Source organism: Chenopodium album, chromosome 25 (assembly GCF_948465745.1).
Source record: "Chenopodium album chromosome 25, dcCheAlbu1.1, whole genome shotgun sequence".
NCBI lineage: Eukaryota > Viridiplantae > Streptophyta > Magnoliopsida > Caryophyllales > Amaranthaceae > Chenopodium > Chenopodium album.
Window position 1 is genome coordinate 35,142,785 of NC_137858.1, and position 16,703 is coordinate 35,159,487.

Sequence of the window (16,703 nt, forward strand, 5' to 3'; positions counted from 1 at the left end):
CTCATTCCCCACCTCCCCCCCCCCCCCCCCCTTAGGTTTCATATACCCTTTCTCTACTCTACCCCGACCCATAGCCACTTTGACCACCATGGGCACCACCTTGACCACCAAGCCAAACAACCCTAGCCACTAAAACCACCCATTGTCCAACCTTTCAGGCATGTTCACATTTACTGAACTGAGCCGAACTAAACTGATTGGAGCTGAATTGAACTGAACTGAAATGAATATTTTATGAGAGAAGAAAATTAGGAGCTGAACTGAACTAAACTGATTGGAGCTGAACTAAATTGAACTAAACTAAACTGAAATTAAGTAAATGTGAACAAACCTTTCCACCTGAACACTAGCACCAAGCCACCCAGGCCACCTATACTCCATAAAATCTGCTTAACTGTGACCCTTTACCAACAAACCACCTTGAAATTAACCCTACCCACCCGAAAACCAAACCAAACCCAACCACAACCCCAAAAACCCTCTCCGCCCACCTAATAACCCAACCTAACCCAACCCCACCCCACCCCACCACAAACCCACAACCACCAACCCAAAACTTGAACCTCACTGGAAATACTCGAACCATCACCAACCCACACCACCTCCCACACACAAAGATAAAGTGATTTAGATCAAGAAACACTTGTATTTTTCACATTGAAATACATAAACTATTTTCAACAATACAAAGATCGAATAAGGAAATAAAGAAAAAGATTAAAATAAAAAGAGACACGCAAATATTGTCTTGGAATTGATCATTAATTAGTATCGAAGCGTTATTAAAGAATTCACAATCATACATATATATGGTAGCTCCTCTCATTTTTCATCCTACGATGGGGAATCCATTCTCATGGCGAGCAATGCAATCAAGGGGCTGGGAAGGGGTTTGGAAAGAGTTATTGATGGACAATTCGATCAAGCATATATATTAACTTTATTTAGATAGATTAAACTTAACCCTCTCAAAGCTCGTAATTAAAGACCAATGCATATAATTAAAATCATATAATTATATTAAAATCATATAATCATACCCTCTCAAGCATATAATTAAAATAATTACCAATGCACTAGTCTCCTAAACCATATTTTATTAGTTTTGTGTATCAATCTTCACTTTAGGATGTTTGAATCAATTGTAAACATAACTAGTTATATTATCTCTATTACAATTACGAAGCAATACGTTATTGAACTTGTTCTTATCTTGATAAAAGTTTGTTAAAAGTTAAGCACAATCAACAATGTTAGAGGAAGAAGTATGATTTAGAATGACATGCAATCCTTCTCAAAACGAACAAATCAAAACTAGTTAATGACAATTTAAATGTTTTTTTTTGGATGCAACTGAGAGGCAAGGCACAATTTAATAATATATTGCCTTTCATTTGTGAAAGACTGTTTAATCTTAGATCTAGTACTAGATAAGGACAAGTTCGCATTGAACACAAATTTGAGCGCATAAAATGAAGATTACCATTAGAAGTTGCTCTTCATTTTTACTTAGCATTTTGACACAAATTATGGAGTTCATATAATTTCTAAAAATGATCATAATTGAATAAAAAAGGCCATCAATTTGTTAATGGAATATCTTATTAATCAACTCTACAATTGTCCATTAGCAATTGCCGACAGGAAGGACTCGTGTTGGTCTGTGGGGACAGTTGTTGGCCGTCGATGCGCATTTCGTGACAATAGGCCCCTCCTTAATCTGTTTGGGGTCGGGGTGTTACAAATGGTATCAGAGCAACCTTGCGACCGCGTGCTAACCGTGGATAATTAGTCCTATGTCAGTCGCTTAGCGGGGGAGAATTCTGGGGCCGTATGGCCATAGCCAGACTGGATGTAAAACTTTGGCTACCCAGTTGCCATTAGGCGTAATACTGGAGTCCCTAGCTTTCCAGGCGCAACGAGGGCGTTGTCGTTCTCAAGTGGGGGTGTATGTAATACCCCTCATGATTGCTTTAAAGAAGTTTGATATACTACTCATATAAACAAGATGCATCTTCCTTTTAGAGATCTCATATGCTAAGAATACTCCATAGTTAAGCGTGCTTGGTTGGGAGTAGTCTTGGGATGGGTGACCTCCTGGGAAGTTTTCTCGGGGTGCGCATGAGTGAGGACAAAATGCGCCGGAAGGACTCGTGTTGGTCTGTGGGGATAGTTGTTGGCCCTCGATGCGCATTTCGTGACAATAGGCCCCTCCCTAATCTGTTTGGGGTCGGGGTGTTACATTATGTCTATGCTGACAATAGTACCCTTACTATTATGACTGTAAAGACGAAATTGCCCCCTGATTTATACAAGCTGTAAATCAGCCTGATCAACATGAATTTTCTCCTTAGGACTTGTTCTGATTTACTGAAGAGCTGAATTAAACTGTACTGAACTAATTAACTGAACTGAAATTAAGCTGAGGAGAACAAGCCCTAAATATAATTTGTTAGGGCAATTTATTAAGCATTCCTTCATACCCAAAGTCCTCTACACTCATTCCCCACCTCCCCCCCCCCCTTAGGTTTCATATACCCTTTCTCTACTCTACCCCGACCCATAGCCACTTTGACCACCATGGGCACCACCTTGACCACCAAGCCAAACAACCCTAGCCACTAAAACCACCCATTGTCCAACCTTTCAGGCATGTTCACATTTACTGAACTGAGCCGAACTAAACTGATTGGAGCTGAATTGAACTGAACTGAAATGAATATTTTATGAGAGAAGAAAATTAGGAGCTGAACTGAACTAAACTGATTGGAGCTGAACTAAATTGAACTAAACTAAACTGAAATTAAGTAAATGTGAACAAACCCTTCCACCTGAACACTAGCACCAAGCCACCCAGGCCACCTATACTCCATAAAATCTGCTTAACTGTGACCCTTTACCAACAAACCACCTTGAAATTAACCCTACCCACCCGAAAACCAAACCAAACCCAACCACAACCCCAAAAACCCTCTCCGCCCACCTAATAACCCAACCTAACCCAACCCCACCCCACCCCACCACAAACCCACAACCACCAACCCAAAACTTGAACCTCACTGGAAATACTCGAACCATCACCAACCCACACCACCTCCCACACACAAAGATAAAGTGATTTAGATCAAGAAACACTTGTATTTTTCACATTGAAATACATAAACTATTTTCAACAATACAAAGATCGAATAAGGAAATAAAGAAAAAGATTAAAATAAAAAGAGACACGCAAATATTGTCTTGGAATTGATCATTAATTAGTATCGAAGCGTTATTAAAGAATTCACAATCATACATATATATGGTAGCTCCTCTCATTTTTCATCCTACGATGGGGAATCCATTCTCATGGCGAGCAATGCAATCAAGGGGCTGGGAAGGGGTTTGGAAAGAGTTATTGATGGACAATTCGATCAAGCATATATATTAACTTTATTTAGATAGATTAAACTTAACCCTCTCAAAGCTCGTAATTAAAGACCAATGCATATAATTAAAATCATATAATTATATTAAAATCATATAATCATACCCTCTCAAGCATATAATTAAAATAATTACCAATGCACTAGTCTCCTAAACCATATTTTATTAGTTTTGTGTATCAATCTTCACTTTAGGATGTTTGAATCAATTGTAAACATAACTAGTTATATTATCTCTATTACAATTACGAAGCAATACGTTATTGAACTTGTTCTTATCTTGATAAAAGTTTGTTAAAAGTTAAGCACAATCAACAATGTTAGAGGAAGAAGTATGATTTAGAATGACATGCAATCCTTCTCAAAACGAACAAATCAAAACTAGTTAATGACAATTTAAATGTTTTTTTTTGGATGCAACTGAGAGGCAAGGCACAATTTAATAATATATTGCCTTTCATTTGTGAAAGACTGTTTAATCTTAGATCTAGTACTAGATAAGGACAAGTTCGCATTGAACACAAATTTGAGCGCATAAAATGAAGATTACCATTAGAAGTTGCTCTTCATTTTTACTTAGCATTTTGACACAAATTATGGAGTTCATATAATTTCTAAAAATGATCATAATTGAATAAAAAAGGCCATCAATTTGTTAATGGAATATCTTATTAATCAACTCTACAATTGTCCATTAGCAATTGCCGACACTGCTACAAAATTGTTGATAATGCTTTATCATTAAAGAAAAACATAAAAAAAATTTAAAAAATCAAAGAATAATCATATAATATACGAAGTATATAGTAAATCTATTGTGTATATAAAGAATGACTTTGATTTACAAGTGAAAAAAAATAGTAAAAAAAATAAATTAAAGTATGGCCTCATGAATTCTTTTCTAACTCTTTGATTGTTTTTTTTCCATCCTTTTTTATTTTTTTTACTTTCTTACAATCACCAAAAAAATAAGGGGGAAATCAAAGAAATTAGTAAATAATTTGTCAAATATCAATTCCAAGGAAATGTTGTAACTCATTTTCTTCTTCTATGCATGAGTTAGGATGTTTAGGAGAGAAACTCTTGTACTAATCAAACTCCTAAACACTCTTTCACTTTCTTTTTCCATTTCTCCAATACAATCCTCCAATTCTTGCATTCCCTTTAAAACTCCCATTCTCATTACTTCCTCTTCATTATTGTTATTACTATTTTTCTTCTTTATGTTTTTTCTCAACTCTAACAAATCCTCCACTCCTCCTGTCACCTTTTGAAACTCCTCAATCATCCCTTGTTCATCCTTCCTCACCTTTCGGCCGAGCCCGAAACTCGCCCACATGGGCCTTCGGCCCGGCAAGCCCGACACCGACCCGAAAACTGCCTCAGTAACGGAAGCCGTTAACTGATGCACGTCCCTGATCACGTGACTAAGCTCGTCGTCGTAATCGGGCACCACCGCAATGACAGCGGGGTTTACGGGTGGCGGTTGCTGCACGGGGACTGATCCGATGGTGATGATGAGCTTGCTAACTTCGCTAGCAATTTTCTTTTGAGCCTTGATGTATTGTCCAAGCTTGGAGTCATCCTTCCTACGAAGGGCTACTTGGGCAGCGGAAACCTCCTGCTTGAGGCCCAACATGGAGGCCCGAAACCTACCGTAAACGTCGACGAAACGGAGAAAGTCTTCTAGAAGCCTCTCAACAACGTCAGTCTTTGTAGATAAAGAGTCCTGCGTCAAGGGCAGCTGAAGCACATCGTCAAGGGAGTCTAGGACACCCTTTAAACGCGCTAACCCATTAACGACCGAGCCCGATCCAGGCCCGGACCGGGCCCGCTCCCAAGCCCGTAGCTCGGTAACCTCGTCCCGGAGCTGCGGGATCAACGGGTGGGATCTGACACAAGGCAAGGAGGCTGACCGGACGTGGAGGCCCTTGTTAGCACTGGGCCGGACGTGTGGTGTGGGCGGGTTCGGGAACGAAACTGTACGCCTGTATCTCCCCATTGTCTTGCAAGAGGGTTTTAAGTTTAGATTTGTGTTGTTATTATTGATAGAGTAGTGTAGAGAAGATGGAGGAGTATTTGTAGAGAGAAAATGAAGTGGAAAAGTTATGGAATAGAGTTGGAAAAATGAGGGGATTATAAAGGGTGGTTAAGAAAGAGAGGGAGAATTTAATTGTAAGAAAAGTAGGCGCGCACGAACGGGTAGAGACTAGAGAGAGAGGGAACTAGTACAGCCTGTGAAAGGCATGTAGGTACTCCAAGTTTAATGTGGAGAGAGAAAATTAACTTACAATTAGCTCAAAAATCATTCTTTTTTTATTTGAAGCATTTTGTGATTATAACTTCTTTTTTTTTTTTTAGGGAATTTTGTGATTATAACTTTATATTATTATACGTAGTATTACTTTTTTGATAAGTTGTGATTTTCTATTTTGATTTGAGCATTTAGAAAATAAACTCAATATGAATCTTATCAAATCATAAAAATGTTATACGAAGACTTTGGGCCTGTACACATTTACGAGTACTTAATTTCAATTCAGTTCACCTTCAATCAGTTCAGTTCAGCTTCTAATTTCGTTCTCTCATAATATATTCATTTCAGCTCAGTTCAGTTCCGCTCTAATCAGTTCAATTCAGCTCATCTCAATTCAGTAAATGTGAATAGACTCTTATATCATATTTTGTATGAAGTATGTACGAAGTATATTTGAAATCATTTTGTGAGAGTTGCATATATATCTAAAATAGACCCTTTCAAATTGATCTAGCTTAGATGCTAAACTAAATTTAGTACCCCTTTTGGTTTTTTAATGGTAATGAGTAATCCTAAACAACCTTAAAACTCACGATTATATTTGTCTTATTACCAAGGGACTAAGCTAGCTTTGCCTTGCTTGATATATAAAATCAAATTTAGTATTGACTCTATTAGTCTATTTATTGAATTGTAAAGCACTGCAAAGTACATAAGTACATACAGTATATTATTTTATATTTTTCCACAAATAATCAAGGAAAATCGAATAAATTTAAGGCCTAGTAAGACTTTATAATTTATCAGTTGATATCATAAAAAGTCAAGAGTTATGGTTAAACCGCATTGAAGTAATTTTGTTTTGTTTTGTTTTGTGTTTGGTAATTTGGTTTATGGTGGAGTTTGACAAAAAAATGGCAACTTGGTAAAAACGTGTTTTAGAGTGTAGTACTTCCTCCGTTCTTTATTACTTGACCCGCTTTGACTTTTACACTATTCACCACTCCTCCTTTGACCGTCTTTTGTGAAGAATAATATGTAAGGAAAAATATATTCATGTATGATCTTTTGGATTCGTCTCCATAATTACTATCATAATATATAACTTTTATAATTTTTACTTATGGAGAATTTAAGTTATTGATCGTCAAAGTTTTACATTGGCAAACGTGATAAAAGAAACAGGTCAAGTAAAATAGAACAAAGGAAGTAATTGGTAACTAATTTTAGTAAACCATATTTTATGATGATTTTATGGTCCGTGTAAATTAATTAGTGGACAACATGGTGTAAATAAACTTAATTACTCAGGGTCTGTTTACGTTTACTAAACTGAACTGAATAGAGCTGAAATGAATATTTAATGAGAGAAGGAAATTAGGAATTGAACTGAACTGATTGGAGCTGAACTGCACTAAACTGAAATTAAGCTGAAGTAAACAGGCCCTCAACCCACTAGTATGAATTCATCACCAGCCAGTCACCAGTCTCACCGACTCACCACTCACTAGACTCACCACTTAAACTTAGGAATAACTTTTATTGTACAGTACGTAGTTTTTAAGTATATTGAATTCAATTTTTTTTACCTTTACATAATTTACAAAAAAAAAACAAAAATATATTATGCTAATCAATTATGAAATACTTGTATTAATTAAAGTTAGAATGAATAATATTCCGTAATTGTTTATAAAACTTTAATTTTAATTCATAAAAAGTCAAGTGAATATAAATCATGGTATGTAAAAATCATTGCACCCTTAGACATTATAATTTAGCATTTTAAAGTTTTTCAAGTGGAAATAACGGCATTACGATAGATGACATGTGTGAATTTAATTAAATCGATGCCAATTCTATTATTGTCTCTATGCTCAAGAAACAAACCAATAACCATTCAAAGACAAAGTCATACTTCGTAATTTAGAGTAAAATAGCATTACCATGAGAATAAACATCGATGTAATTAACATGTATAACTAAACATGAAAAATCAAAGCTAGTGTACAAATTGATGATTAATTAAATTAAGTAAACTGAAAACTAGTGAAAACGGAATAGGGTTGTAATTCTTCGGGTATTAAGGAGTAAAGCACGTGAGAAGTGACACGCTGGCAAAAAGCATCGAATCCATTGGTTGGGAAGTGGTCCTGTTTTTAAACTTCTAGATACCACGTCCACGTGGCACGATTACCGCGTTGGATACTCCGCCTAGCCAGGTTTTCAAATTACAGGTAATTTGTTCGTTACATTTTGCCTTTTGTGGTTTTATGCCGCGTAAATTAGTTTGGCCTTAATCACACGATTGTGTACTAAATAGTGTAAGAGCAATAAATATTAGGTCAACTTTAATGTTTTAAGTCCCACTCCTTTAATTATGGTATGGTTGGCATGTGGTTTATCAAGGCCTTACTTTGTCTAGTGGTATTGCACAATTTAATGAATTTGTCTAATGTTTGTTGTGTAAACATTTACCATATTTTGTTGCTTATAAGATTCAATTATTTCTTTTTCTATTTGCATTTTGAATTTGCCTAATTTGTTGCTTATAGTAAGATTTTTTTTTTTAATGGTATTTTGTATTTTGTGTGATCAGTAAATAATCACTTTGAACAATTTCTCATTTTTAACTGTCTCTATTTTATATATTATGTATTTATTAAGGTGTATTATTAAGTAAATAGATTTTTCATCCAAAACTCCTTCTTTTTACCCCACATAAATTCATATACGAGATATATTTTATTATTTATATATTGGTAGGTCAAAAATGTAATAAATTTTAACTTACCTCTAAAGTAGTAATTATATTCAACTAAATTTCTTGGTTAAGAAAAATATATTTCATCTTAATTAGAATGTCAATATATGCAATATTATTATATTATATATATTTTATAATTAGTAATGTCGATGAAAGGTTAAATTGATTTAGTATTGTATTTCTCTTATATATCTATAATATTTTATTAGTACTCCCTCCGTCCCTAAATTACATTCATGTTTCTAGCAATTCCTCACATAATAGAGGAAAACATGAATGTAATTTAGGGACGGAGGGAGTACCAAAATACCTTGTTCATTTTGATTGATCTGGTTTACCAACACATAACTTTGATCAATATAATCACTAGATATTTTTAAGCAAAAAGTTCAAAATTTTGATATTAAAAAAATTTATCGTTAAGAATAATCCAACAATATCTTCATAATAACAATTACTTGTATTCTTTACTCATTAGTTTAAAAAAACGAGGTAAATAAAAAATTAGTAGATGGATACAACAAATAGTATAAACTAGTAACGTACCATCGGAGGGAGTATAATCACAAAATAGATTCAAACAAGTAGTCCGAACCAAATCGGACCATTAAAAATTAGAATTTTTGATACGTCCTCTATCCACAAAAATGAAAACTTTCGATCTTTCAGTTTGGTACATTTAGATTTTGAACTTGTGCATAAGCCATGACAAGTGTGACCTTGTGGGTGTACCTATTTCTAAATACACCTTAAAATATCATAAGAAATGTATTTGTAGACCAAACAAAAAATAATTAAGGTTTCAAAGAAGCGAATGTTAGTGGATAGATATTTGTTAATAGTCTTAAAATGATATGGTATCCCTAGCATTGCGGCTATCTAATCGGAAAATTTAACTAAGAACGCGTCTAATACTTTGATAATGGCATTCAATTATCAATATACACCTAATTGTCCTAATCAATCATTTAAATGCACTTCACAGGAATTTAATTAATTATAATAAAGCCATCTAATTCAATTTGGGAAAGTCACATTAATTGTGACTGATACGAATCCTTCTTGGTTACATGAACTTGAAACTCGAGCTTCTGTTACAACAGAAGATATGATCTTGTAAATGCTGATTATCTACTAACGAATGGCTGTTAATGTAGGAGATTCCACATGTTTGTACTAGCTCACTATCTATGGTTTCTTGATATAGAAGTAAGATATACTCCACAAGATCTTAAGGATTTTTTTTTTATATGCATACATGCAAAATGGAAAGTTTTTTAATGCACGTATTAATGACTTCTTTAAGTTGTTCTACTTTGACTTATGGCATTATTAATCACACTTGATCTCAATAGGTCAAAGTATTTCTCGATAAACGTGAAATTTGAAGTGCACTCTAGTTACACCGTACCCATAGATATATGTATCAACACTCAAGTATATTAAGGTCCTGTGTCATTTTAGCTTCTGGGTAGCTAGAGCAAAGCAGAGCAGAACAAATTTCAGCACAGCGAAGTAAAGCAGGTGTCAGCAGAGCAGATTGAGTCAATTGAGCAGGGTTAGCAGATTTCAGCAGATTAGAGTAGAATATAGTATATCAACTCAAAAGAACATGTCCTAAGTGCACTTGTATGCATATACTCCCTCCGCCCACAATTATTTGCACCAAACGTCCTTTTTGCGGACACTTAGGCAAAACTTTTAGTAAAGTTTAATTAAGTTTAGGTGGGTTTAATTAAGTTGTAAAAATGAGGGAAATATGAGAGACAAAGTGGTCCCATATGTTTAAGCTTGTTAGTGGGTTAAAGTGAGTGGGAAATAGGAGAGAAAGTGGTCCCATATGTTTAAGTTTGGCGAGATGATCTTTTTACACTTGACAATTTACTAAAAGAGGAAAGATAAAAAAATTGTTGCACATAATAGAGAACACCCATTTATGACAAATGTTGCAGATAATTGTAGGCGGAGGGAATATAAAAATTTGTGGTCTTGTTAACTCCATCACTCTCCTCCTCTTCATCTTATGGCCATGCCCAATAAGGCAATAATAGAACGGGGAGGTCAAGTTTCAATCATGTAGGCGCTACCCTAAAATGGCACCCGTGTCCAATTACCACCTTTATAAATGTAGTGACATACACATACTGCGGCTATTTAATCTTATGGAACATAGTTAAGCGAGATTATTGGGACTGAAAAGTGGTATTGGTGATAAGATAATAAGAATTGATGATTGGAAATTCACTGGATTATTTTATATCCTTGTTTGGCTAATAATAATGGCAAATATTTGTGATTCATCAATAAAAATTACCTAGACTAGTGCCAGCTCCTCCTCTCTTTCGGTTTGGGCATGGAAATTAAATGAACATATTTGTTAGATCTTATAAATACATTATTTGTATTTTTTGAGCTTATTAATGTTATTTTAGTTTAACCCTTATATTTTCATTTACTTTAAGCCTTTTGTTATTTTAACTTGACCCCTTATATGTTGGTCGACTATAGTAGTGCACAAATTAAACCACATGCAATAATTGCACCAAACATACTAGATGTCAATAATACATACGTAGAAATTATCGTTATGGCTAACGTAATACTGTCAATCAGATCAGGTGGTGGCCTGGATTAATAAGATGTAGCAAAACGATGAGAAACTAAGGTTGTCAGACATATGATGGGAATATAATTTAATTAGGCTGTTGATTAGTGATATAATCACTAATTAAAAACAAAGTTGATTGTATTTTTGTTTGAGGTTCATTGTTAATCAGCTAATTATCAGTAATCAGGTGACGGTGTAGCAGCAGAAAACATGATGGAGCAGTGAGTAGTGTGACTAAAAGACAACATAAGTAGTGAGATGATGTCTTTCATTTGAGGGAACACACAACAAAGCAAGTTATGTCTTTGCATTAATCTCGTGCCCATAACACATGTACACGTGGCATGTGATTTATTGTTCTACTTTTTTAGTATGGAAAAAAAAAATGTTTTAGATCTCATCTTAGCTAAAACATAATGTTTGCATCTTGGTCTTAAAGAAATATAGAAAAGGCAATCTAACTTTTTTACTTGTACTATGGTATAAGATAAGATTAGCATATGGTGATTTTGTTTTTCTTTTTTTTTGGTATGACATTTGTGACAATGAAAAAAGTGTTTCAATTCATGTTTATTACTAAAGAAAGCAAAACATTTAGTATTTTAGTAGTTATATTCTTGATTGGCTTTTTTAAAACAACAATATAAAAGGCAAAAGGCAAGTTAAAATAGGATTTAATCTCAATTCTTAATCTCAATTCTAGATAAGCTTGAGAAAGTTTCATTTCCAAAGTTTTCTTATTAACCATTTAAAAAAAAAAAAAGGGTGTATAGAATATTATACCATTGCCTAAAATGATAAAATATTAACTCAAAATAAATTAAAGTTACGACCCAATATAATTGAAGATTATCCTGATATAAGCAAAAGTATGTACTATTTAGCGAAAGTAATATATGCATAATTTATAAAGTTACTCTCGTTAAATGAGTAAAAAAAAAAAATCAAATCTCTGTAATTGAAAGTAAGTATATTATCCTTATAAACTTATCTAGTTGTCTATTTACATTAAAATCATATGATGTTTATATTACCCAAAAGAGTTATAGTTTATCCCAAATTGGTTAAAAGCTATCTTAAAATTGTTTTTTTTTTTTTTTTTGAGTCGTTGTACACTATATTATTATTATTATTGTTATTATCAAAAAACCTACAGAGTCAATCAATTTACAAGAAATTGGTGGGGAGCCGAGATACAATCTGGGCTCCCACCCCTCTAGCTATAGTGAACCCGATTCTGCTGAAAATGTGAGCAGCTGCACGAGCACCAATATCCTGAGTCGTAGCGAACGCCTGAACCCGCTTCAGCAACGCAATAGCATCCCTCTCTAATTCCCCCAACGAAGAAAAGGAGAAAGGAATAAAACCATAGCCAATAGACATGCAACACGCCTCATACTTGTCCCGTTTCCACTGAGCCGCCGCTGACACAACACGACCAGGAATGAAGTCAGACAACCCCGATTGTGTCAAAGGTGAAGACCCCGTCAAGTCAACACATACATCAAGGCCTCTATCCCAGGAATAAAGCAACACATCTGCTGGTCGTAGAGCCCCGTCTTTTCCTCCAATCATTATTCAGGTGTACATATATATAAGTTTTAGTTCAACGAAGACTTATTTATAAGAATTTTAGTAACAGAAAAATTATTTATATTTTTCACAAACTTTTAAATAAAACGGATGTTCAGTAAATTACTGAACATCTGTTATAAAGTGACAATAAAATATGCAAAAGTTACACTAAAACGCACAAAAGTTACCCTGACATATATAAGAGTTATTTATGCTTCATTGATAAATTTGACAAAAGTGACACTAAATCTGCAAAAGTGTACCCGATGTACAGTAAATCACTGAAAACCGGGTGTATGCAAAAGTTTTTCGTTTTTTTGTTAATTTCTATATACAGAGAAAAAAAACGTTAGCTTAAAAACTATTTGTACAAGTACATGAAATGTTTTAAAAGTAACCATATTTAACTTTGAATAAGGCTCTGTTCTCTTCACCTTAATTTTGCTGAACTGAAATTATTTTTACTGAACTGAAATTATTTTTGCTGAACTTAAATTAATTTTACTGAAATTAAATTAATTTTACTGAACTGAAATTATTTTTGCTGAACTGAAATTAATTTTACTGATTTTCTATTATAATTCTTCTTTAAGAAAACTGAACTTTACTGAACTGAACTTATTTTTACTGAACTGAAATTATTTTTACTGAACTGAAATTAATTTTACTGAACTGAACATATTTTTATTGAACTGAAATTATTTTTACTTAATATTATTTTTTTAAGGTGAAGAGAACAGGGCTTAAGTGTCTTTTCATCATATCCATACATATATACTACAAATAATTTGTGCATTCCAAATACAAAGGAATGAAATTATTCCAAATAGAGGTTGCATGCCTAATATAAACCAAAACTCCATATGATTGGATTTGTTAGAACATAATAATGCTTAAAGTGGAATCCAAGATCATAATGCATGCATTAATTATCACATAAAACAGCTAAACATACCATTTTGCGTTCCCATTTCCATAATTAGTTGCATAATTAAATCAAATTAAATTATCTTAAGCATCTACAAACCATAAAAATTTAATTTAATGTTTTTTCCATGTGAGCTAAAAATAAAGAGACTATAAACTTTGTAATAAAAAAATGCGGCTACTTGAGAAAGCATCAAACTATAATAACTTTAATTTGTAAAAATAATTAGATACCTTTGCCAGTACAAAAAAACCCTATCATAAGTACTACTTACAATATTATAGACCAAACTCTTCAAGTTGATCACTTTTTTTTGCCCTAGACAGATCCAAAGTGGTTGGATAACGATTACAGTTGGATATTATTTGCTATAATCTGACTTAGCTAATAAATAATAAATATTAAAAGGAGAAAAACAAAAAATTAGGAAATGCAAATAATACTAGTAAAAGGGGAAAAGAAAAAAAATGGCAGAAAAATGTACTTGGTATAAATTGAAAACCCTTTTCTATGGTTTAAGGTCACCAATAAAGTTGGATTTAATAACAGCTAAGCAGATCGAGCTGGAGAAAAACTTAACTTGCATGAAGTTAGCATCTATTAATTTATTGTTACTCCTACTAGCTTAGTCCATAGCTGTTTATTTTTGTTATATCTAGTTTTTTCTTCTTTCCGGTTATAGAGCCATAAAGGCGGTATGATCATTTGGAACTGATAAACAAATGACCTATCCCTCACCCTTCATGTAATTAATCATAAGTTCACTTCAATTTCCTATTGTGGTAGTGTTAGACATTGTAGTTCTACTATAAACTATTCTTCTTGGGGTTCTCGCTATTACTTACTGTTTATTAGTGCGCTATTAAATATTAGTAGTCAAAGTATTCCAAGAGGAAGTTCCAGTTAATCAATTTGATAAACAAAATTTGTTTATCAAATGCAAAATGGTAAATAAAACAACATAAATGTACAGTTATCATGGCATTTTCGTGAATATATCAACAACAGTGGGACCCATATTTAATAAAAAGTTGTTGATTTATTTACAATTGTGTCATTTGATAAACAAATTTTGTTTATCAAATTGATAAACTTGAATTTTCCCGTATTCCAAGATATATGGATTTGAATGACATACTATACGCACTTTTGTAGAATCTATCAGTTTTTACTTACTATATCATACTTCCTCCGTTTTCTTTTACTTGCAACACTTCCTTAAAAAGGAAATGTCACAATACTTGCAACACACTATAAAAGGAAAGTTATTTTAGGGAAAAACTATACTATATCACTTATTTAAAGCACAGGGCCCACTAAATTACACTCTTAACAACCCCTCATCCTATTTTAAAGTTTATTAGATCATATAACCCCACTTTTCTTAATTACCTCGCTAAAGGGTGTGTTGCATCTAAAAGAAAACGGAGGAAGTATATGGTAAAATAACAAAGATTGTCCCGAGAAGTATACATAGTACTCCGTACATTATTTAACTTAAATTATAAAGTTTCAGAAACAACTTTCAAGTAACTTGTAGAGTTTTCATCCGATCAATATATAATTCAATGCAATACTAATAAAGGGTCTAACAACATTTGATGAAGTAGTGTTATAAATTGGAACTTCAATGATTGAAGTAATTTGATCGAACCGATAGTGTTCATTACTATAGTAATAAAAGGTCTACTATAAAATAATATTCTCGGCATTCTCGCTATTAGTGGTTAGCTGTTAATTAAGTTAGTTGTCAAAGTAAGTTGCATATTATTGTTTGATATACATTATCGAAAAACTAGCTAGATGTTAAAGAACTACGTAGTATAAGTAATTCAAACAACTTGTAGAGTTTTGATCCAATCAATTATACGTAGTAGTTCATTACTATACTAATAAAAGGTCGTCTAACAACACATTGTTTGATGAAGTGTGTTACAAATTATGTTCCAATAATGATTGAGATATTTTGATCTGATCGATAGTTCATCACTATAGTAATAATAATAAAAGGTCTACTATTAAACTTTAATTTCGGAATTTTCCCTATTAGTGATTAGCTGTTACGTTAGTTAAGTTTAGTTGTCAAACTAATTTAAGGTGTACATTTTGATGTTGAGGGTTTAGTGCGACCCAAATTCCATAAGCCCTCAATTTTGATGATGGCGGTTAATTACAAGCATATGACATCCTTTAGAAAAAATCTAGTTTAATCATGTACTTATTACAAGTATTATATTCACAGTTCTTCCAAAAATGATAGATGTTGGTAAACTTTTAAATAATAATGGGTTTTTCTACACAATTTTATCAGTTTCATGAATCCACATTATTCGAATAAAATTACTACATCATCCATAAATTGTCATAATGTTAGATGACCATCATTTTTGGGACTTGGGAGTGATCAACCAAGATGGTTCTCCATTGTTTCATGCATCCTCCAACACACAATATAATCTTCCTATCCACTGTTTCTTCTTTGCACTACTCCTTTGCAAGTTTAATTTATTCCTACTATTTGAATCAACCCACAAGGAGCTCTTGTAAACTCACAAATGAGATTTATTGTTGTGGCAAGTGTATTCGAGCTAAGATGGTTTTTTTTGGTAGGTTGTGTTTTTCATATAAATAAATGTCTTCGTTAATGAAGCTCAAGATTGAGAGCTTTGATGGTAAGAATGGCCATTCTCAACCAAATTGAATACTCTTAAACCTAAATTTACGCAATCCGGACTTTTTTATACGTGTTGAAATGTGAAATTTTTTATATACACCCAGGTGTATGTTACGTTTAAAGATATACTACAGTAATATTTATAAGATCAATTGTGGGAAATTGAACATTCATTATGTACTTTTTGATTTAGATAAACATATTTTGCTCATATCTTCTTTACTCTAGTGACCCCTTAATTAGCTAAATCGTTAGTGTTAAAGGACTTTAGGGTGCAACGTAGGTTTCTTTTTATTTATTACAAAAACGTAGATCTCAACATGCCTAGGAGCCATAATTTGTTTGGTTTTTCATATACAATAATTTTCAACATTTACTACTTGACTAATGTGGATATCTGTCTCCTCATGTTTCGTGTGTTATGTTGAGCCAAGCTAGATTCATAATTTGCATTGGTATTTTTACGTAC

At 33.2% G+C, this 16,703-nt stretch overlaps 1 protein-coding gene across 1 annotated transcript; it reads right to left on the reverse strand.

Annotated features, from left to right (window-relative positions):
- Positions 1-4,473: 4,473 nt before the first annotated feature.
- On the reverse strand, positions 4,474-5,427 carry LOC145614053 (uncharacterized). The gene has a single exon (XM_081669060.1). It carries the CDS (start codon positions 5,425-5,427, stop codon positions 4,474-4,476), a length of 954 nt encoding a protein of 317 aa, XP_081525186.1.
- Positions 5,428-16,703: the final 11,276 nt, after the last annotated feature.

What these genes read in the sequence shown, in the direction of transcription:
- LOC145614053 (XM_081669060.1), bottom strand. Translation starts at nt 5,427, where the DNA reads ATGGGGAGATACAGGCGTACAGTTTCGTTCCCGAACCCGCCCACACCA.